The 24091-nt window shown below is 36.2% G+C and overlaps 2 protein-coding genes and 1 long non-coding RNA gene across 3 annotated transcripts in view; 1 reads left to right on the top strand and 2 right to left on the bottom strand.

The window, feature by feature from the left end:
* LOC134664604 (uncharacterized) overlaps positions 1 to 24091 on the bottom strand; it is a 484236-nt gene that overhangs the window by 309504 nt on the left and 150641 nt on the right. The gene's annotated exons all lie outside the window — the stretch shown is intronic.
* Positions 1 to 24091, bottom strand: part of LOC134664595 (uncharacterized) — a 190391-nt gene that overhangs the window by 146404 nt on the left and 19896 nt on the right. The gene's annotated exons all lie outside the window — the stretch shown is intronic.
* Positions 13062 to 14978, top strand: LOC134664572 (uncharacterized). The gene has a single exon (XM_063521286.1). It carries the CDS (start codon positions 13071 to 13073, stop codon positions 14025 to 14027), a length of 957 nt encoding a protein of 318 aa, XP_063377356.1. The 5' UTR covers positions 13062 to 13070; the 3' UTR covers positions 14028 to 14978.

Raw genomic sequence — 24091 nt, 5'->3', positions numbered from 1 at the left:
CAAACATACGGCCAGCTTGATGGTAAGCGCATATTACAGCCTATGAACGTTTGCAACTACTTAATCGCGTTCTCGATTGTTTATAAGTATACCTAAGGGAAACCATCTATAGGGGTATCTTAATCGCGTTCTCTTTTGTTTATAAGTATATAAGGGAAACCAAATACAGGGGTATCTTATAATCGCATTCTCTTTTGTTTAATAAAGGAAACACATTACAATGCAATAATCAAAGTGAAAGTGACTTTTACCAATCGTTAGTCACTAAGCTCATGTAAACCCAGCATTAGACCGTTCAAATGCATAAAGGAACTGGTTGGCAAGGTAACGGTCCGCATGCTGGATGGCAGTGGTGGTGCAAAGCAGACGAGTCGCCTCTAAAAGCTGGTCAGAGGCGCGCGCGCCGCCAGTTGCCAATCACGCCGTGCGCCTGCGCCGTTGTGTTGCTTCCGTATACTTTAGATCCATGTGGTGGTGACCAATGTAAACATTTACGACACGTTTACAGTGCACGAGTGAAAGTGATACGTTCAAGTTTTGTGGAATAGTCAAAAAAGTTATGGTAAGTTGGATTGTACAGTGCTGCATATTTTATTATCTTTGGTGCAGGAGAACTAGTAGAGTTCGTGATTAGGTCATATTTTACACTAGAGGAGTCAATTAGCACTTAAGTGATCAGGAAAATCAATGTAGGTAAGATACCTTAATGGATGTCTAGATGAAAAATGTGAGTAAAAAAGAGGTCCTATTCAAAATATACTTAAATACAATCCGTGATGATATTGCTTCGATACTTATTGATAAAACTAGAAACATAAAACAAGTTTTTTGTGATTTTAATTAAACTGGTTTAACCGATATAATTTTTACAAGGAACACGTGTAAATATTTGGTAATATATTACGTTTAGGGTAAGTATGTTTGTTTTAATTTAATACATATATGTATAATTGAATTTTGTCATACCTACCTTGACTAATATATCGTGTATGAATTTCAATGGGTGGCGGCTAGACAGAGACTGTCACCATACTCATTTCTATTCAATGTAATCCATATAAGTACATAATTGTATTTATGTTTCGTTTCCATTCACAATATAATCCGTTTTCTATTTCATTATAGCTTTATTCAAATTTTCTACCCCATTATCAACCCTGAGGGGTGAATATTGAGAAACCGGTTTTTAGTGGAACTTTAAGAATAAACATTTAAAGAATACATATAAATGTATATGTCAAATTTTAACATCTTACCTTCTATGGTTTAGTTATGCTAGTATGCTGTGCAAATGTGCGTTGTCTATCAGTATCTGCGTATCTGCACATAACGCGACTATATTTTTAATATTAAGATAAATTAATATATTACCCACATTGTTTTATTATAGCAAATAAAAATATTTACCAATAGATACCTGATAAATGGGTGTTTTTAAGTATACATGCTCAATTAATATTATACCATTTTTGGAAATGTTCCTCGATTTTTTACTTGATTTGTGTGTCCTCTAACTCCTTATTTTTGTATATTTCTATGTGATTAATAAGTGGACCGAATCCTAATAAAATACGTAAATAGAATTATATCTATATGTATTTACGAACGTTTGTTTATATGTATGTTGTTTTCTAATTATATATATGTCTAAAGAATGGTAAAACATACACCAGAGTTGGCATTGGGTAGAAAATAACAGTCACGCGTAAATCAGTCTATAAAAAGCCATAACATTACAAAAGATTTCGTTATAAGTAGTCTGGAATCCTCGGAACGCTAGTTTGACTCACATTTGGCCAATGTTTACATAACGATTAACGTGATTATGCCTTTGACCTATTGTACTACAAACAATTTTATAATAAATGCCAAAGATCACGAAGAGCCGGTTAATTGTGTAGGTAACGAAACTGACAGTTGATCACGGAGTTGTTTTGAAATATGACAGATAGCCCCACAAAAACGAATGTTTACGGTAAATATAATAAATATTATTTTTAAATCATAGTAAATATACGGAAGTTTTCAAACCTTTAATTGCAAGTACATAAAGTACTTAATGTTTTAATAGTTAACGAAAACGAAATATGCAAATTAATTTAGATTCGCTAATGTTTCCGCTATCTGAAGCAAGGCCAGCTACTAAATTCTCGTATTTATCCGTAATATCTTAGTAGTTAAGTGGATTTAAATTAAAACAAAAAATTACGTGTAGGTATTGTTAGCCTTAGATAACGTAATAACGTACAGGAATATACTTAAAATATGTACCTAAGTAATCATTATTTAACCAGGTTTAAAATTAGGTCCCGCGACAACGCCAGATGCGCTTTATTACTGGGACGAGAAACGCTGTTGATTATCGCGGTAATCCCAGTGTGACCGCATGAAAAACGTCCATTATTGCGATATATGTACCTACGTAATGAAATATGTACATAATATATACAAATATGAAGCTAAGTAAAGGTCTGTAAAAAAAAAAACAAATTAGTATTACAGTTACTAAAAGTAATATATTTAATTCACAGTAACATAGTATTCTAAAATGGCAACTTTAGACCCTAAATACCACTCATGATGTCAACATTTTACTTTCTACATAAAATTACAGTTGGTGTACACAAAACCTCCTTGTATGCAGTAAAAACAGTAGGTAGATGATATCTTTCTCCAAATTCTTCAACCGATCCACTTTCACTTTGTCAACCATAAACCCAGACAGGATTCGGATACAAGTTACATACAATGAAAAAGTGAATGTTATTTATGGAAAATTTCAAAACAGAATTTCAATTCACCAAATAGGTACCTACCTAATTAGGACCACATTGCCCAACTCAGAAATCACAAGTCTATTTAGGATCTACTTCTGAACACCGTTCGCGGACACTTTTATATACCTACATTTCTTTTGTCAATCAAATTGTACAATTTTATAAAATACTAAATAAAAAATTAGCATAGATTTGATAAATGTGGTAACAGTTGCGTGTTTACATGTTGTGGCAAAATATGCGCATCCGATGTGGCAACAGCAGTCTGGCCGGCTTCGTCAATAGCCGTGATAGCTTATATGTAGAATATAGGGTCAAGTACGCGTACGAAATATTCTAATCCAGCATCGTAATTATGTCCACTACTGTAATCCAAGATCGGCAATTTACGCATTTTTATTTATGAGTACCGTTGAGTCCACTGTTAAGGTGAACACTAGTTTATCAATGTGATTTTGAAATACGTAGGTACTTTTAAATGCATAGTTGGAGAGGGCGCATAAGGTATACTGGTTACTCGAAGCATTTGGCTAACCTGCGCTTGAAATAACCCCCCTTTTTATAGTTGCCACTGTCGATAAAGTATCAATTGTGCCAAAAACATAGAAAAAGAAACCGTAAAAAGAATACAGTAAAGTTCAAAATCATGTAGTATTGAGCCATAGCTGGATCGTAACTTAACCCATCCCTCGAAACTTGTCTGAGGTTGCTTGAATCTTGACTAACGCCGAATAGTTAGAAGCGTTTTGAAATTTCCCGCAGCTTAGGAAAACGGAGTTAGCGGTGGCTTAAGTGAAGTTTAGGCTTAAGTTGTCCAAGTCAAATTATAGAATTTAAACAATATACCTAAGTCCCACTGCTGGGCACAGGGCTCCCCTCCTACGCGAGAACTAAATAAATAATAACGACAAATTTTGAAATATTGTAGGGGATTTATGCTTAGAAAATATGCACTTTACCCAAATACTTAATATGATTAGCTTCATTTAGAAAATGATACTTACCTAAACTAGATAGGTCACTATTTGAGACTTTTAAGAGACCGAAGCTGATTCCACTTAATTTTATGAAGAATAATACGTTTCAGTTTAGTGTTTCAGTTTTGGAACTGCTGCCAATGTAACCTAATTGAGATGACAAACGCCTTTTACACATACAGTGTGTGTGTCTGACCATGGGGCTTTAAATCCAGGGCTCGATTCTACTCGCTAAACTGAGCTACTTCTACTATGGGACCAATCCCGAAATTCCGATTTTTTTTTACTTTTTCATACATTTTGGCTGATCAGATGTCGACGCTTTCTATGGAAAAGCCAAAATTTTTTCCCCGATTTGAGGGTTGGTCCCATAGTAAAAGTAGCTTAGTTAAGCGAGTAAAATCAAGTCCTGGATTTAAAGCCCCATGGTCAGACACACTCTGTATATTGTTATTTACTTAATTTGAATCCTACTTGCCGCAAACCGTCATAATAAAAGCAGGGGGCATACGTATTACGTACCTATTCTGATGGTAACGTATTATAATTATCAGTATACGCCTAGTCCGGGAAAACTATTAATTCTTGTAAGCTTTAAGTTCTAAAACTAATCGGCTGTCACGGATAACATATTATTATTAACATATATAGGCGAATACGCTCGTTTAACACTTTATGTACAGCAATTGCTAGGTAATAAAACATTATGATGATACGGTTTTTATTGCTTTTAAATTCCTTGAAGTTTGTACAATACAAGTAGGTAATATGACATGGTTCCTGCGAGACAAGATTATCGCAAAAAACGAAATTTTATTTGTCTCTCTACTTACCTACTTAACTATTTACTTTCGTTATCTGTGTCTTCACTCTTGCAGGTTCGAGAGATACAGAATCAGATAACGAAATTTCGATTTACTCGGTAAGACTTGTGATTTTTCATGAATGAGTCGTTAGAAATTTATGATAATTATTTATTATTTTTAGCACGCCACGTTTAATGTATAAGAAGTTAACGTTCAAGATCATCATCAACAGATTTTGTGGTCTGAATTGTACCTAGTTTATTCAAAAGTTCATCATTTTTAGCATTTATGTTAATGTCTAGTGCTTCTATTGTATATGTCAAGATCGTCTTGCTCACGATCTTTTTCGTGACTGTACCTTCAAATGCTAATTATATAATTTCGTTACGTCACGATATCATTGTAGGTTTAAAATTTACATGCAAAGCAAATCAAAAAGTCAGTGGATTCAGAAATGTCAAACAGTTAAAAACTACTGGTGGGGTGCGCCAAAGTTCATATAAAATATAATTTTACATCCTAATGATCATTGTACATTTTCATTTTAAACAATACTCATTGGAACTTCGAATTTATTATATTCATAATGTCATTCTACATAAATATCTCTATTACTAAAATTTATGCATATATTATTACTCGACATATCGATTTTGACATATTTGATTTTATTTATAACAGCATGCACCTGTAGGTCAAGGCAGGTTAAAATCCTGCCAGAAAGGTGGGTTGGGTTAGAACTGCGACCCTCACAGAACCGAAATGCTCCCAGAAAGGTGGGTTAGGTTAGGTTAGAACTGCGACCCTCACAGAATCGAAATGCTGCACAGAAAGGTGGGTTAGGTTAGAACTGCGACCCTCACAGAACCGAAATGCTGCCAGAAAGGTGGATTAGGTTAGGTTAGAACTGCGACCGTCACAGAACCGAAATGCTGCCAGAAAAGTGGGTTAGGTTAGGTTAGAACTGTGACCCTCACAGAACCGAAATGCTGCCAGACAGGTGGGTTAGGTTAGGTTAGAACTGCGACCCTCACAGAACCGAAATGCTGCCAGAAAGGTGGGTTAGGTTAGGTTAGAACTGCGACCCTCACAGAACCGAAATGCTGCCAGAATGGTGGGTTAGGTTAGGTTAGAACTGCGACCCTCTCAGAACCGAAATGCTGCCAGAAAGGTGGGTTAGGTTAGGTTAGAACTGCGACTCTCATAGAACCGAAATGCTGCCAGAATGGTGGGTTAGGTTAGGTTAGAACTGCGAACCTCACAGAACCGAAATCCTGTGACCCTCACAGTGAGCGAGCGTAGCGAGAGCAAATGCTCCCGCCTTAGTCTTCGAGAAATTCTTACAAATAACATTATGGGCACAGATACATTCTCAGTGACAATATTATGAGTAAAAAAAATGGAATATGTATCGTTATGAATAATGTAGGTAGTAGCACAAAAAACTATAAAAAAAATATATGAGTAACAATTTTCGGAGAAACAATGATTATGACTACAAAGCGGTATTATTAGAAATATTCGAATAATAAATTGTATATGAGCCAATATGGACCCCTACTGGTGTTCTACAGATAAAATAACCTATGTATATATTTTTACTACCCTATAGTCGCACCAAACAAAGTCTGCAGCGGATTTGATATCCCACGCAGTGTAAGTGTTATGTATACGTCATGATTTCATAGAAGTTTGACGTTTAAAATGACACTTGCACTGCGTGGGCTATCAAAATCGCTGCAGACTTTTTACGGTCTGACTATATTGATTTTAGTACCTTCACAAAGAAATCATGTAAGTACAGCGAGCTTGCAAAAGTACATAACTATGTACTTTATGAATGAAACTCATTCAAAAAGTGGTTATGTACTTTTGCATCTGTGAGTACCTAAGTTGATAAAAATCAAGCTCACTTATTAAAATATTATCCCCGTTGATAGCTATATTTGAGGACTATTGATATACATAAATAAGTTTTGAATTATGAATGATAAAACATGAACGGATCGTAGGTAATTATGTAAGTACACATGTACAAATTTATAAAATAAAACACACTGTACACTTAATTATTTAACTACACAAAAACTGCAATCAAGTATATCCATTGTATCCGTGTATTTTAGCAACAATTGACTCGCGTAATACGAAACTGACAATTATATTCTTGTAACAAGTATTGAGTAACGAGAGGACACGCTGTTTCTGGCAGATTGGCTCAGTTATAGATGAGATGACCTACTTATTGGGTAACTGTTCATAACTTCTTTACTGCCTACGTCCCAATCCTTAATATTAGTAAAAATATCTATACCTTTTTAGATAATTTTCAATGCAAATCACTTTCAATGCGTTAGTCTTATTTATTTTATGATTATTCCAAATTTCAGATCGACAGCATTTTAAATATACTTAGACCACTGAACTGATTTAGATGAAATTTGGTAGGGAGATAGTTTGAAACCCGAGAAAGGACTTATCAATTGTCATCATCCCACGTATATGCGCGGGATTTACTATAGTTCGTTTTTTTTAGCATTAGAAAGAACTTGCAAGAAGGTAAGCGATCTAGACATGTCTTTTAATTGAAAAACGCTTTTTAAAAATCAAAAACTATTACTTATGAAAGTAGAAGAATATAAATGATCGTATAAGATTCATAATTGTTACATATTTGCCGTAACTTATTTTTAAAATGTGTTTTTCAATTAAAAGGCACATCAAATTGTTTACCTTTTTTCTAATGCTAAAAAAAAACGAACTATACATCATGCATTTTGTTAATGTGATATTACTCCCATTTCCCACTTGCCCTCATCTCACTAAGCCCGTTAGAACTAGCGACAGCTAGCTGTAGTACCGGTTGCCGAGTTAATTAAATCTAGGTGTTATTGGTACTTATCAAGATACATCATCCTAGCCTATACAGCGTGTACTACAAACGTTTACTAAACGTAGGTTTAAGTTTTATGATCTAATTATGTAAAAAAATATTATGTTAGGACTTAATTACCAGAGAGTTTACTCGTACATAGGTACATATACAGTATAAATTTTTCAGCCGAAATATATTTTAGGTACATATGAGTTAAGGTTATAGGTCTTTCCTGTGGCCTACATAAAATAAAAAGACTAGGAGCATATTCAATTTCTTGCTGGATGGACCCTTTTAAGTATCAGTATCAGATCATAGGGAACATTAATCTTAGCCTCACTGAAACTTAGCTACAGTTTTTAATTTATATTTTTTTTGGAAATAGGCATGTTGCAATGCAATAATAAATTCCTATATAGAAAGTAATAAAAGACAGTGAAACAGCAAACGCAAGCCGACGCAAAAGTTGACCGGCCTTGATGTGAACAGATCAATATCTGTTCCCAACCACAATATGGTAATGATATTGTAATCAAAAGTCACTGACACTGCTTGCTCCAGGCAATGTGGGCGTGGTTTCATTAGTCACTTACTTACTAATTGTCGCTGTCTATATTCAGCGCAGAAAACAATACACAATACCTGTGCCCTGTTTATAATTTTTTTTAAATGAAATAGGAGACAAACGAGCAGACGGATCACCTGATGGTAAGCGATTACCGCCGCCCATGGACACCCGCAACACCAGAAGGGTTGCAAGCGCGTTGCCGGCCTTTAATATGGGAGTACGCTCTTTTCTTGAAGGTTTGAAGGTCGTATCGGTCCGGAAATACCGCAGGCGACAGTTCATTCTACTTGTAATACAAGTGCGAGTTCCTTTTTGACAGCTTTTGTTAGAAAGGGACTGCCACTTGTATTACAAGTTACAAGCTTTTGATAAACAGGGCACAGGTCTATATTTGCAAAACTTATTTTTAATAAGAACTATGTGACCTCGCGTAAGCAGTTTTCGTTTTTTGCTTGATTTTTCTCGCTTATTAATAACATATGTTATTTGACAGGTCAGAAGTAGGTACCATATCTTACTAGCTTTTCCCCGCGACTTTATCTGTTTGGAATGATAATGACGATTGATAATCAAGACCTATGAGAAATTGCCATCATTGGCTTGCGCACCGCTTTTGACTACATTTCGCAATTATTTAAATGCCACATTTATAGCAAATGATTTTTTTTCTTTGTTCTATGAATGATGACTGATGACGAAAAAAAGGTATTAATGGAAGTCAGTTATCATTTATTTTACAGTCATTAGCATAAGTAATTGACCGAGAAACGGCTACTGACCCCGTTGAAAATAAATCGCGTACCTAAGTACAATACACGTGACTGCAGAACTACTGCCATTGACTGGTAGGTAGTATGAATGTGGTTTTGAATAACCACATCCACTTAGAGCTTCAAACCACGTAGTCAGCTGAGGTCTGAGAGATAACTATTGATAACTTTCGAGATAGGCATCTAGTCAATCTCGAAAGTTATCAATAGTTGTTTCTCGAGACTACCCCAAGAATACAAATAAGTCTACAAATACCACACACTAAACACTTAAACCGCTGAACCGATTTAGATCAAATTTGTTATGTTAGGTAGGTATATATATAGGATCATCATAGTACAATCAGCAATATTTTTTTTATCATTTAGCATCATCATCTTACGTAGACGAAGTCGCGGGCAGAAGTAAATTAAACAGGGTGGCTAAAAAATAACTGCATTCCCGTTGCCAGGGAGGTTTTGGGATTATACTGAGCAACTTTTACTACGGGACCAACCCTGAAATCGCGAATAAAATCATTCATTCATTCATTCTTGGTATTTATTTGAATATATGTGTCCTCATGGTTATTGTCAAAGCATACAAAATTGTTGTCACGATTTTCCTAAACAATACGTACTCGTACGTGCCCAATCACTGTAATGAACATACATATAATGCTTTTTATGTCCTTCATACCGTGAAAGCATGACTCATTGAGTACCATACGTGGATCCATCAGTCATATTTGTGTAGAAACTTATGCGTCATAATTTTCGCCGGGGCGGCTTCACAAAGGTTCCGTTTGGGACCTAATCACATTAAAAAATAACTCGCTTTCATTTAAATGAAAATTTTGTTCATTGTCATGAACGTTATGACCAAATCTAGCTTACGTTACAAAGCAGTGTTGTGAATAACGCTTATTATTAGGCTTAAAGCCTCGAGCTCTCAAGTCTAGTAAGTCTTGAAGACTCGACTATATTTGAGAATTATATTTATTTTACGCGTATGGATGTAAGAAATAGTATTTGCCGCCTTTGAGGCGTTAAGCTTCGAGAGCCTTGAGGGTTCGAGTCTTTAAGCCTCGAAATGAGCCTTATTCACAACACTATTACAAAGTTATTCTACAATGGTTTGTTCAAGTTTATTTAAAGTTTTGTTGGCCAAGAGTTAATGACTAAGCTTTATAAACTCTTTAGTAAAAAAGTCGTTAATCGTTTTTAAATTAAGGTGTACTTAATGTGGGTACTGGGTACAATGTATAATTGTATATACCTTATAATATGCTCATGGCATTGAATATCGTTGGGTAGAGTTGGACTGATGCTAATGCTTAAAAATTATTGCATCATTAGGTATGCATATAATTTTAATAGGCAATCGGGTACACAAACAATTTGGTTATTTTGGTTATGGTTTTGATGGTTGAACCGTTGTTGTTACTTAAGTATACCGATAAATTCTCGATTCTTTCTTATCCTTACGCTGAATTGCAATGCTTATAACAAGAACTTAAAATACAATCATACAAAAAACATTGCATATTTGTGCCATTGAAAAGCCATTCAAAGTTTTGGTCTTACTCGCATTTGAGTCCACATCAAATTAAGTATCATATTTTATTTTTAAGCGACACTTTAGCTATAATCTTTGTAAAATTAAAATGATACAATAACAGACTGACCGTGTTTTCAAAGGCTTTTAAGAAACGCCTCAACGCGCAATGGGCGCGGGAACGATGCTCAATTGTCTTGTAGACAATGAGAAGAAACTTCGACCCGACCATTTTGTACGAACAGTAACGCTCTTAAATGACCAAAGGTGGATCTTATGGCTTCGTAATAGGGTTTACTAAATATCAGTTAACAATGAAAACGTTACGGAGCATTATGCGAATGTGAACGGTTCGATGGTCGTTGTCGGAGTTTAACAGCGTATGGGTGAAACAAATAAGACTGCGACTGTTGAGAGTGTTGGGTGGTAAGTGTTAAAAATGTCACGTTCTAAAACGCGCACCGACGTCAATATCACATTAGCTAGCGCTAGGTCTCAGCTCTATATATTTTTTGTAAGATGCTTTGACATACACTGTTGTCACACTCCCACCACACACCATATTACTCGGACGCAATTGGCTGCTTATCATATAGTTAGGCAAACGAACAAGGTAAACACTGTTGGCAGGTTTAGCGAATAGTAAACGCAAAAGTTGCATCTCTTAAAGGGCCCACTGATTAACAGTCCGCCGGACGGTATCGGCCTGTCAGTTGTTCGGAACCGTCAAAATTTTGTTCTACTGACAGGCCGCTACCATCCGGCGGACTAACTGTTAATCAGTGGGCCCTTTTTAGGGTTCCGTACCCAAAGGGTAAAACGGGACCCTATTACTAACACTTCGCTGTCCATCCGTCCGTCCGTCCGTCCGTCCGTCCGTCTGTCACCAGGCTGTATCTCACGAACCGTGATAGCTAGACAGTTGAAATTTTCACAGATGATGTATTTCTGTTGCCGCTATAACAACAAATACTAAAAACAGAATAAAATAAAGATTTAAATGGGGCTCCCATACAACAAACGTGATTTTTGACCAAAGTTAAGCAACGTCGGGAGGGGTCAGTACTTGGATGGGTGACCGTTTTCTTTTTGCTTTTTTTTGTTTTTTTTTTGCATTATGGTACGGAACCCTTCGTGCGCGAGTCCGACTCGCACTTGCCCGGTTTTTTTTTCAACTTCAGGAACAACTAAAATTATCTTGCCTACGCTACTAGTGGGCTTTGCCCCTTTTCCTTTAAAATACGAGATCAGTTTGCCATATCTTAGTCATCTTACTCATCTGTAAAATAATCATGGTGGACGAAAGTCCATGTCTATAATTGTCTCTACCATTCATTACGCCAACACCAAACACGTCTCTCGTATATTGCGTATTCTGTATTAGCATTACCCCTCACATGTAAGAACAAATTGCTTTGCCGAAAAGTTTTACATAATGATGCATTAATTTCGATGTGACCCTAAAATGAAGTAAACCATCTCATTTAACATATTCATACGATAATAACTCAGTTAACCTACCAGACAGCTAGCAATTTTTTTTACAAAATGCCCAGAAATTCATGTTGCGTCTAAAGTATTAAATAATTGCGGTGACCTAAAACGTGAAAAAAATATCTCGATGAAAACTTTAAGATTTTACTCGTTTTATAATGGAATCACGGGAAAATAGCATTCCGCTCTAATGCTTAATCTCAGAGAAATAAGAAGTAGTCTGAAGCTGCCAAGTGTGACCAGGCTTTTCCTGGCAAGTCAGGAATTTAGTGTATTTTCCGGGAATGCGGTAGAAACACGACAAGATTTTCACTCAAGCAGAAGGTCAGAAGGTCTAGATCGATTGACAAAGCACTGAAAATTTTAGCGTTATATTAAGTAAAATATTGTTTGGAGTATTTTTTAAGATCAACTTTTTGTCATTTTGTCAGTCTTTACTCGAGCAGCCTGTGGGGTGGGTGCGGTAGTTCAAGAAAGCATACAACGCCCTGAAAGTGCAATAAATATAACAATGTGTTTAGAATGTTGTTCAGCTTGCCCGGGAGATGCAGTGCCTGGTATTTATGTGTTCAGGGTAATTGTTTATACCTAGACTTAAGTATGTATAACCTCTATGGAGTCCTGCTATAGTCACAGAATAAATAATAGTACTAGGTACAGAAGACTCACTCCCTAACAAAACGCGTCTGTTACGATCAGCACAGATATGGCCGCTAAGTGGCGACAGCGCCACGCGCGGCTTATGGCAAACCCCAAAATTGGGGCCGAACGGATGTACTTTTAGCTATGTATCTGTAGCAAAGCGACGAAATCGCGGATTGAGCCATGCCTGCGTATTATATTTGGGACTATTGGGTGTATAAGTAAGTAGCTATTTTATATGCAAAGTCACACGTTATGTTAGTAGCAATATCAGTATATTAATGTTAATGTCGGATATTTACTTAGAAAGTATTTGGCAACCCTACGCCCAGCCCGGCTGCTTTCTCACAAGCTAGAGCTTTAAGAAATTTATATAAATACCTACAATTTTCTCATATCGAAATTGTTTTATTAATTTTCTCGATTCAATATGCAGTAGCGGGCTTATATCGGGTTTTACGAATTGGGAACCCATGATAACAGGAACTCCTAGATAGATAGGTATAAAAATGTTTGCAATTTCGGTTTAATTTGCCTTGGTTTATCATGACATTCACAGAATTTAAAATGATGCTATTATTTTTTGATATAAATGAAACTTAAGGAGCGTTTTTGTTATTACAGATGGCAAAACTACAACACCTGTTGCTCGCCGCGATAGCGATCCAAGTCTACGTCAACGCTGCACCGAGTGAAGTCACCAAGCTCGAAGATATCGCTAAAGTCGAGACAGCGAGTGATGCAACGCCAACCCCACTAGAAGAAAGCACCCTTGAAAGCACAGACACCTCGGGCCAGCGACAAAAGCGCTGGTACGATTTCGGAGGATTTGCTGGCGTTCCACCACTAATCACCCCTGCATATCCTACTTTTGTGAAAAGAGATGATTCACTAAGTACTGGCGTCTATGGTTTAGTAGACGATCCGCTGTCACACGTATACAGGCGGCTGCATGACATCGCATCCGTCGCTAGACAACCAGCCTTTCCGCCGTCTTTCCCATCGTCATTCCCTATTTATCTACCAGTTCTCTATTTACCTCAACCATGCAACTGCAATCAGCAACCTAAGCCGACCAACAACCAAAATGGGAGCCAACCAGACAGCATAAACAACCGCTTCCCTGATATGGAGGATACGCGACAGAACTGGGGATACGTCGTCAATGACGATGAAGACAACGACGATGGACAGGATGTTAGAAGGCCCATTAATTTTGACGTTATTCGACCGAACAACACTGTAACTAGGAGGCCCCCTCCAGTTGAGCATGGGACCGTTCAAGGAGACGGCACTTTGAATAGTATTCCTCCTGGAGCTCCGCCGACTACTTTTCGCCCGTCGACTACGAGAAGGCCGCCTCAGAACGCGCCAAAAGAGGTTTCCACAAACCAACTCCCGACTAACTGTGATGCCGCGGTCCTTAGTTGTTGCCACCGGCCTGAGATAACCTTCGAGTGCTTCACGACGCAAGGCTGCCCAGACGTCGGTTCCTACGGGAACCCCTGCGAACCCAACGTTATTCTCAGAGTAATTGAAAGGTTCCAGAGGTTCTACCAGCAGAGGACTGGGTCCACGTGATCAGTGATAACTGGTGTAGTTTTAATTTATTTATGTACAGTGCAATCCTTTAATGCAAATAATTGCATGAAAAAATATGAGAGAAGGCACTCACATTTGCCTGCGATACATTTCTTGGATAAAATAGCTGTAAAGAATTGATAACATTCGTTATTTATTGTTGGATAAGGATGTAGAGGAAGTTTCATTTTATTTCTGCCATCCTTATTAAAATTAGGAAATAAAGCCCTAGCGCGATAAACGATGTTATTGGTGATGAAGTACTACAATACAAATGTAACAGACTGACACTTGCGACAGCTTTATAATCTCTTCTCACATTTCACAATTTTTCTGATGTCCTGACGTGACGATATTTAGTAGTACTTTAATAAAATTACTCCGCAACCATATTTATAACATCAATTTGTGTATGTATTATTGCATAATTTCAAACGAATGATAACAAATGCGAAATTTCACTTTTATTCACTATATTTGTTCTGCTGCTGTGAGACTAGAGCGACAAACTTCGTGGTAATGAGGAGAAAAATATATTATGACAGAAAATGCCTACCTTTGAAGCCTGGCAGTGCTAGCACGAATGGTTTAAGTATTTTTATTTTCCATTTTAATCCGATCACGCGATTCACGCGATACTATCATTTTTAAACTGAATTGCGTAAATATTAATATGTATAAACCAAAATGTAAACAAATTGTGAGTCTTGTTTGTATCTGTATTATACAAAATAAATTCAGAGAATAAACGAATTTCCAGCTAAAACAGTAGGTATATAACTGGTAAAATACATTAAAATACATTTAGTATAATACGGGTCGTTGTCACCGATACTATATAGCTTCGTAGGTTTAACCTACTTTTAATAACAGTCGTAGTTCCTTAAAAACTGCCTTTTTCACAAATATGTCAAATTTGTAAAATAAAAGAAAATAATTTTAGGATATTTATTTTTAGTTGTTTTTATTTAGCCTAAACCCTCAAAGTTACTTAATAGTGATATTACCTTAATAGTAATAGTAATATTGCCTTATTCGCGAGATAATAAACAGACAGTCTGCTCTATTTTGTGTGTTTCACCATCGAAGGTACAATTGACGTTAAAGATATGTTTACAATTTTCGCCTTATCACAAACGAGTATGGTGCAAAATTGTAAACATATCTTGGACGTCGACTGTATACTGTATCTACAAATATAAAAGAATTCAGAGTAGGTAAGTAAAGTTAAGTAAAGTATGTACTTTCCTAAAGCAGAAGCATATAATGATACTAGCTACTGCCCGCGAATTCGCCTGCGTGGAATGTTGTTGATGTTGATTATGATTGAAAAAACTATCCTATGTAGTTCCCCGGGCGGAATACAAAATTTCATCTAAATCGGCTCAGCTGCTTAGCAACAGGTTTCTAAACAAGTAGGTATGTTTACTTTTTCCTGTTAATTATTATTAACATCTTAATCATCTAACAGAAAAGAAGGTTACAGTATTTCATGTAGCCCGCACAGTTTTTGCGTAATTTCTTATCTACTTGGGATTTCCACTATCATTTTATAACACCTGGTTTGTGTATATTCAGAATGCAGCTTAAATCAATGAAAAAAAATGAGTAGGTACAAGGTACCTACAACAACAAGTAAATATCCAATAGAGTTAAATTATTAGGCTATCGAGAACATAGGTAAGGAGGAAAAAAAAAAGAATTTTGCCTGGCCTCCGAAACGAGAGGGTGCCACCTGTCCCGATCCTGCGCAACTTTCTGCCAGTTACTGATGCGAAGCTGAAGCAGATCCGCCGCCACACTGTCTTCCCAGCGATACCTGGGGCGACCCACCGGATGGCGACCAGTCGATCTGTGCATTTTTCCGGATCCTCCAGGTGCCGTCATCTCTCTTAATAGACCCTTGCGAAGAATTTCCTTTCCGCTACCATGAGCTGACTATCTTCTTTCAGTGTTCGGGAGGTAAAGGCGGTAAAAGCTTACTTTATTATTTATGTACATATAGCAGTGGCCAATAAAATCACTAAAAAAGTCCGCAAAAAGTAACCAGCCTTATGAAGATTTATAAAAGATTGCGTCATCTTACAATTGATCAAAACAACACAAAAAAAGTTTATCGATTTTACGACGATATCCGTTCTTCCCATAATTCGCGAAATTTTGCGCACGGCGCAGTGAATCTAATCGTCATGGGGTTTAATAAAATACCTAATTTTATTCATGCCACAAGCGGAACTCCGTAGCTGAACGCAAGTATATAGCGATGCAGGCAGAAGGAGAGGACACACGCCTGCCGGTCGCGTGCTGTGATAGTTCACTGCGTTGCGAAAAGGAAATTCTCGATAACAACAAAAACAAGTAAGTGTTTTTATATTTATTATTTTCTTTACGCTAGTAAATATATTTGATAGAAGTAACGATTTGTGAATTAAGTGTTGTCATTAGTATTATGAACTAATAAATGAATTACGAGTACAAGTACTCAATGAACTGAGGTTATCAATGAACTTGATGTATGTCTGAATGAGTATGAAACGTGGTATTTTATTGCCCCTTTTATATCAGTTTTACGTAAAGCTTTGGGTGTTTAATAATTAGCTATATAGTATTTGACTTTCGATGATATGTATTGAAAATTAAATAGGTGAATTAAATTTACTTACACCTACTTTTGTAGTAAATAAGTTATAGTTCTTTCTACTTTAACGAAATATTCTATTTATATAATTGTCAATATTATCATAAATTAAGTCACGTTCTTTTAACATTGATAGAACCTCTTGGTCAAATTGAAAATATTTATGACCTTGACTATACTCGACAAATAAATATATGAAATAACACAATACTGGGTTACCTTATTATGTATGCTGAAGTACTTTTGTGTAGGCTTTATTATACGAGAACTAAATTGGGTGTTTTACAAGTCGGCAAAATGTTATGCTCGGCAAAGCATGTAGTTATTATGCACATTCATTGCTATTTAAATCGAGTCTAGATTATTTAAACTTTTCAACATAATCTGCGTATAATTTTCAATATATAAGAGTTACCTAGTGCGAAGCAAAGTAGGCACATTTTATGATAGTGAAACTGATTTTCAGGAATAATCTTAAATCCCAAAATTTTCCAAACCATATTTCAGTATTACCGAACATAAAGCAACAAGTTCCCGATTTCCAAATGATTTCATGTAAACATAGACACAAGCACAACAAATCATAGGTGACAATGATCTACGACTACATGCGTAAGCATGACATCAAGTTGCGAACTATTCGTGGGCGAATCAGCCCCGTCACGATGCAATTAATCTTATATCGAATCGGCGACCGGGTCAATGCCGGTTGACGGCCTTGGACGGATAAACTTTAGATAATGATAAGGATGGTGTGTCATTACAAACGTCATTATTATATTTATTATTATATAAATATGACATTTATGAAAAGCATTCCACGCTTTATCACTGCTGATGCAATGCAGAGTTAACTTGGTCCGATAATAATATTTTTTTATACTTTTATTTAAACCTTAATGAATGATAATAAACTAGAGATAATGCATGTATGAATGACAGGTCTTAGAGCTTCAAAAATAACTGCCAGTAAGTTACAGATGTAGTGCATAATTATTTTCCATCGTATTTTCACGGAAACGTGTGTATTATCTGTCAGTCCCAGTACAAAAACTACTGAGGTTGACTGAAGAAGCATGACAAATACGAATGTTTCCAATAAAATATGATAGAAAACATTGAAATTTTGCTGTCAAATTTAGAAACATAAAGAAGTAGAGAAAGAAAGAGATAATGTAAATGAAAGTGTATACATATTTATAACATCTCGTCTTTATCATGTCAAAAATGGCAGATATTCGATAGAGATAATTCATTTGAAAATGTTAAACCCGGAAATTTCTCGCTTGTCTCTAAATCGAGACAGTGTTATAATTTGAAGATTAAAAACATATTTAGTGATATTTGCACCTACAACTTTGTTGACAATTTAAGACGAGTGAAGTGATTAAGTTCTTAACCAATCGTCATTAAATTTATATTTTAGTTAATCCTTAATGACATTACGATCAATTAAGAGCCAACAGGAGTGGTCATTTCTCCATACAAACGTACTCGACTGTTTCCTCCGTGGATTTTGATGCTAGAGCAATGATTTTTTCAACACAGATTAATATTGTCAATATCTGTGTCGGACCGTTTTGCTTTTTTTGTTTTTTAAGGCGCTAGAGCCCTTCAAAAATGGCCAAAATGGCCTAATTGACTATGCCGCATTGAGAGGCGTGGTATTCAAAACTGATATCAATTAGCCAAAAAAACAAAACGGCCCGACACAGATAATTTCATAATCATTTAGATATCCAAATTTGATTACGATTGGTTGAGTTTTGGAGGAGGAAACAGTCGAGTATGAAACCTCAATTCTTGAGATTTTTACGCAGGATTTCTCGCCTTGTCCTTATCGCACTAGTTTTAGGAACCGCTTCCTTTAGCCAGACGGGTATATTTACCTAAAATATTTAAAAGCGGCTCCTGTTTCGTCTTAAAAACCCGCAGAATAAAAAAACAAGGGCAATCGGCTAATGATAATGGACGAGGCGCAAAGTTCGTTATCCTTGATATGACTTGGGAAACCCAACCGCGAGTCGCGTAAGCAGTGCGTAATCGGCGACAATTTAATACCTGCTACAAAGTGCCCTGATCCTTACTAACGAACAAAAAATGAACAGCAATATAATACCAATCAAATATAAACATCAGCACGTCTTGCTCGCATAGATGTGGGTTCCGCTCAGATTGAGTTAGTGCACGGCACTAATATAATGTCGATATCATTTGATGAGTTAAATGCGAGTTTGAGAATAAAGCCTTTATTCAAAATACGCGCATGATCAAGCACATGCCGTATCACGTGCTTCTGCGCAGGTTATTGCTAATTGCTGTTAGAATGTATATGTATATGAATGTTTAGATTTTAATGTAGTTTCTTGCTATGGTGATTTAATTGATGAATAGGTAGGTACATTATAATGCACTAGAATGTCACAGAAATTAATACATTTATCCACACTTATCCAATCACAATTATATCCCGATTGACCGGTTTACTATGCATTTACAATATTAATACTACATAACAACTCTATCGGTACGTTATAAAAAAATGTATCGTATACCTACTTGAATTTTTTTTGAGTCCCTCCCACGAATAATATATTAAGATACAGTTTCATCAAGCAAATGAAATTGCAGGCTAAAGCTTAAAATAAATACCTCCAAAGTGTATTATTCTCACTCGTATTCAATATTCATATAAACCTATTCTTAAATAGTCAAAAGACCACGCACTACGCCTATCACAGACAATCGGACCCTCACAAGTTTTCCTCAATACTAGTTTGTATATTTGCAGCCATGAAGACATCAACAGCGATGACATCAATGCTAATCTCAATGATGGTGTTCCAAGCACTCGGCGCTCCTCAGAACAAACCAGTCAAGAAAGTAGACAGTAAAAACCCTACAGACTTGTCATACGAAGAACTTACATTTATAGACCTGAAGAGAAGAGGAGGGTTTCCCACACCACCAAAAAAATTATCACCTTGCGCTAAAGCTATCTTAGGTTGTTGCGAGGAAAAGGTTATAGACCCTGAGTGTTCAGAGGCGTTACACTGCGGTGCACATTTCTTTGATGACAACCCATGTGATGACAAGTTTATTATGGATGCTTTGAAAGCTGCTAGACAATATTATGACCAGTTTAACAAGATTAATACGTAACCTGAAGATGTGGTGATTGTTGATATTCAATTGCCTAAGAGGCTGGAAGAATAAGATATGAATTTCAATACAATATTGTGTTCAATGGCTGAACTAGGTTCAAAGCGAATTAAATAGAGTAGACGAATTTCTTAATTTAATGTGTTTTTAGAGACACTATCAGTAATATGGTCAATACTCTTAGCTAACTGATAAATATGAAACTTGGAATTTAGCGAAGAAATGAAATTATTAATGAAAATCTTACTAATACCTTCGTCGAAGAAAATTTAATCTACCGACGGTTTATTTATTGCATAAATATTTGACTTAACTTGGATAGTATAAAAAATAGATATCATTCGCTCTGAAATTACTTTACTGTGTAAAAATTAATATAACTGTGATACCATAGTTGTTAAACTTATCTTAAGCTTAATGCGTTTACAGAAGACTTATATAATGTCGTATTAATTATTTATTGTTAGTTATTAACTAGTTATTTTAAATAAACTTAAATGTCATTTATTACTCAATTAGTTAGATAACGTTTTATGTAAATATTTTCGTTTCTGATATTTTGTTTATACTCGTAAACTAATACTTATTATGTATTGTGTATGCCAAGAATAAAACTGAAAATATGATTGTACATCATTATATCTCAACTATGTATGTGAATCTAGAAGAAGGTTAGCATATAAACATATAAAAGTTTAAAATTTAACATTGCATTTTTTTTTGTTGTGTTTCGCTTTAATAATTGCGATAATTATCATCTTTAAGCCTGTGGTTTGTGTTTGACATCATCTAGGATTAGATTATTTCTGTGATTATCATTGCACCTATACGACTATCACCGACACAGCAACTATAATTTCTTGAAGGTACATCTTTTTATAACATCACTTATTGAAAATGTGCGAAGGCCATATCTTCCGTCACAAGTTTCACGCGGCGCGCTATATGTTTTGCTTTCTTCCAATTCTTTTCTTTACGCCTCTTAAGGTATTTCTATAGGAAAAACCCCTAGTGCAGTAAGCAAGCAGTGTGTATAACCAGGTAATTACAACTTTCTCTGTGGCTGTCTTGTATTTTCTCTGTTTTACGTAAGCAAAAGTAGAATTTGTTCAAAGACTAATAAGGTTAACGGATTTAACAGATATCACAGGTTGGTCATAATTGATACATTACTACACAAATACCAAAACAAATACAATACCAAAGCCTACGACAGTAATCCCAAAACACACGGATTGTCGAATCAATGTAATTCGTGATGGATTGGATGACACCTGTCTTGTAAGCCACGCCACACTGATTACACGGTTGTGGCCTAGTAATTATACATGGCTATATGTGGTGTCTGACGTCACATTTATTTTAATTGTATAATTTGGATTTATTATGAGGGTGTTCCAATCCAAAAGATAAGAATTACCTAAATAAGTAGATTTGCCGCAGGACCTAGTTTAGGAAAAAGGATATTAATCTTATAATTCCTCTTTTGTATAACGTTGATGACGAAATTTGTGAACTAGATATTTTTCCTTTTACTACGTTCAACTGACCAATGGGGGGTTGCTTCGAGTCGTTCCTGGCGCAAAGGCGTTTCTTGGTAATCCAGCGTGGAAATGCTATGAGTAATGAGTATCATGGGCACTTTCGCACCGGGGACGGCGGGGGGTTGGTTTGTTAATTTTTAACCGACTTCCATTTCATAGAAGGAGGAGGTTCTGTATTCGGTTGTGGCTATTTTTTTTTTTTTTTTCTATGTACGTTCACCGATTACTCCGACATCCGTGGTCCGATTTGAGTAATTCTTTTTTTGTTTGAAAGGAGCTACTTCCGAGTTGGTCCCATTTTAATTTGGTTCTGTTCTGATGATGGAATCCATGAGGAATTGAGGGAACTCCTCAATTTTTAAAGGCACATGCATGGTGATTTGGGTGTTTTCTTAAGCAACTCGAGCATTTTCTCCCGAAAACCACTACTTTGATGAAGTAGACCTGATGATGATGATTGTTTTGATGATAATGATGATGATTTTTAACCGACTTCCATTTCATAGAAGGAGGAGGTTCTGTATTCGGTTGTGGCTATTTTTTTTTTCTATGTACGTTCACCGATTACTCCGACATCCGTAGTCCGATTTGAGTAATTCTTTTTTTGATCGAAAGGAGCTACCTCCGAGTTGGTCCCATTTTAATTTGGTTCTGTTCTGATGATGGGATCCATGAGGAATTGAGGGAACTCCTCAATTTTTAAAGGCACATGCATGGTGATTTGAGTGTTTTCTTAAGCAACTCGAGCATTTTCTCCCGAAAACCACCACTTTGAGGAAGTAGACCTGATGATGATGATTGTTTTGATGATAATGATGTTGATTTTTTAAATGTAGTACGTTCACCGATTACTTCGACATCCGTAGTCCGATTTGAGTAATTCTTTTTTTGTTTGAAAGGAACTACCTCCGAGTTGGTCCCATTTTAATTTGGTTCTGTTCTGATGATGGGATCCATGAGGAATTGAGGGAACTCCTCAATTTTTAAAGGCACATGCATGGTGATTTGGGTGTTTTCTTAAGCAACTCGAGCATTTTCTCCCGAAAACCACCACTTTGATGAAGTAGACCTGATGATGATGATTGTTTTGATGATAATGATGATGATTTTTTAAATGTAGTATGTTCAGCGATTACTCCGGCACCTGTGATCCGAATTGAGTAATTCTTTTTTTGTTTGGAAGGAGTTGCCTCCTAGGTGTTTTCGTATTATTTTTGGTTCTGGTCTGATGATGGAATCCATGAGGAACTGAGGGAACTCCTCAGTTTTTAAAGGCACGTGTAAAGTGATTTCGGTGTTTTCTAAAGTAACTCAAGCATTTGCTTCCGAACACCGCCAATTTGATGTAGTGCAAGTGTAGCCGTACCACGAGTTTGACATTGACATATTCGCTAAGTTAGCGACGCTAACGTCTTCGTAACTAACTTTTTATGCATCTCGCTCGCACTAATATGCCAATACGAGCGAGATGCAAAGAAAGTAAGTTACACACACGCTAGCGAATAAATCAATGTCAAACTCTTGGAAAGCTGGTAAGGCTACTGATCGGGGGTTAGGGTTAGGAGTTAAGGGGTCGGGGATAAAGGGGTCGGGTAATGGTGGTTGTAGGGCTGCTGGTTCAGGGCCGAGGGGTACATGGATCAGGAGTTGATACGCTGTGAGGTAGAGTGATCGGGGGGGTTGAGAGATTGGGTCAGTGGCGGGGCGGAGGATGGATTTAGTGTAGTGACAGGAATTGTAATTTCCCAGACGGACTCGAGAAAATTCCTGATTACATATTTATTAAAGTAGATACACGAATTTAGTGTTAATCATGATGTTGTTTTTACTTCATGCGTCGCGCTCTTAACAATGCGTTAAAACTAAAAATGGAAAAATAAAAACTTTTTACAAAAAAAAGAAAACCGACTTCAAAAAGGATGAAATAAAATATTATCCATTTTAAGTCTATGCGTTACCAACTGATATGTTTGAAGTCGGTGCCAAGCCAAGTAGTAACAATACCCGTCAAATATAATCAGCCTTATGACTATAAATCCCATTAGAACTGTATTAATAACTATTATAAATGTGTAAGTAATTCTGTCTGCCTCTTTGTCACCTTTTCATGGCTATACAACTGAACCGCTTCAGGTGACATTTGGCAAGAAAGTAAATTCCTTGAATTGTTTTATATTATGAAACGTAGTTCTCTGAATAAGGGACGGGAAATAACTTCAGTCCCAATCTCACGCTTGCGTGCCGACTAACATGGTACGGACTGTGCTAAGAAGGTTTGATCGTGTGTTCTGAGGTGTGTTCTTAGGTACATTCGACGTCAAAGATATGGTTACACTTTTGCACCTTACTCCTTTGTAATAAGACGAAAAGTGTAAACATATTTTTAACGTCAACTGTACCTACAGAAAGTACGTTAATTGTCGTCGTGTAAGGCAAACCAACGTACATCCTTATCGATTCGCACCAAAATCATGGTATGCTTCCAAAGTTGGCTTGGCACCGACTTCAAACATATCAGTTGGTAACGCATAGACTTAAAATGGATAATATTTTATTTCATCCTTTTTGAAGTCGGTTTTCTTTTTTTTGTAAAAAGTTTTTATTAGTTGTAATTTTCTCTTTATTTATTTATCGTCTTAGGTTAGGTATTTTTATAATATGAATATAAAAGTAAAATATAAAAACACTTACAAAACAATAAAAATACATATAAACACATT

The sequence above is a fragment of the Cydia fagiglandana genome, chromosome 5 (genome assembly GCF_963556715.1).
Source record: "Cydia fagiglandana chromosome 5, ilCydFagi1.1, whole genome shotgun sequence".
Classification (NCBI taxonomy): domain Eukaryota; kingdom Metazoa; phylum Arthropoda; class Insecta; order Lepidoptera; family Tortricidae; genus Cydia; species Cydia fagiglandana.
The sequence above is the reverse complement of the archived record's forward strand: the minus strand, read 5'-3'. Positions and strand labels throughout refer to the sequence as shown.

Coding starts and splice junctions, on each gene's coding strand:
- LOC134664572 (XM_063521286.1), top strand. CDS start 13,071: ATGGCAAAACTACAACACCTGTTGCTCGCCGCGATAGCGATCCAAGTC.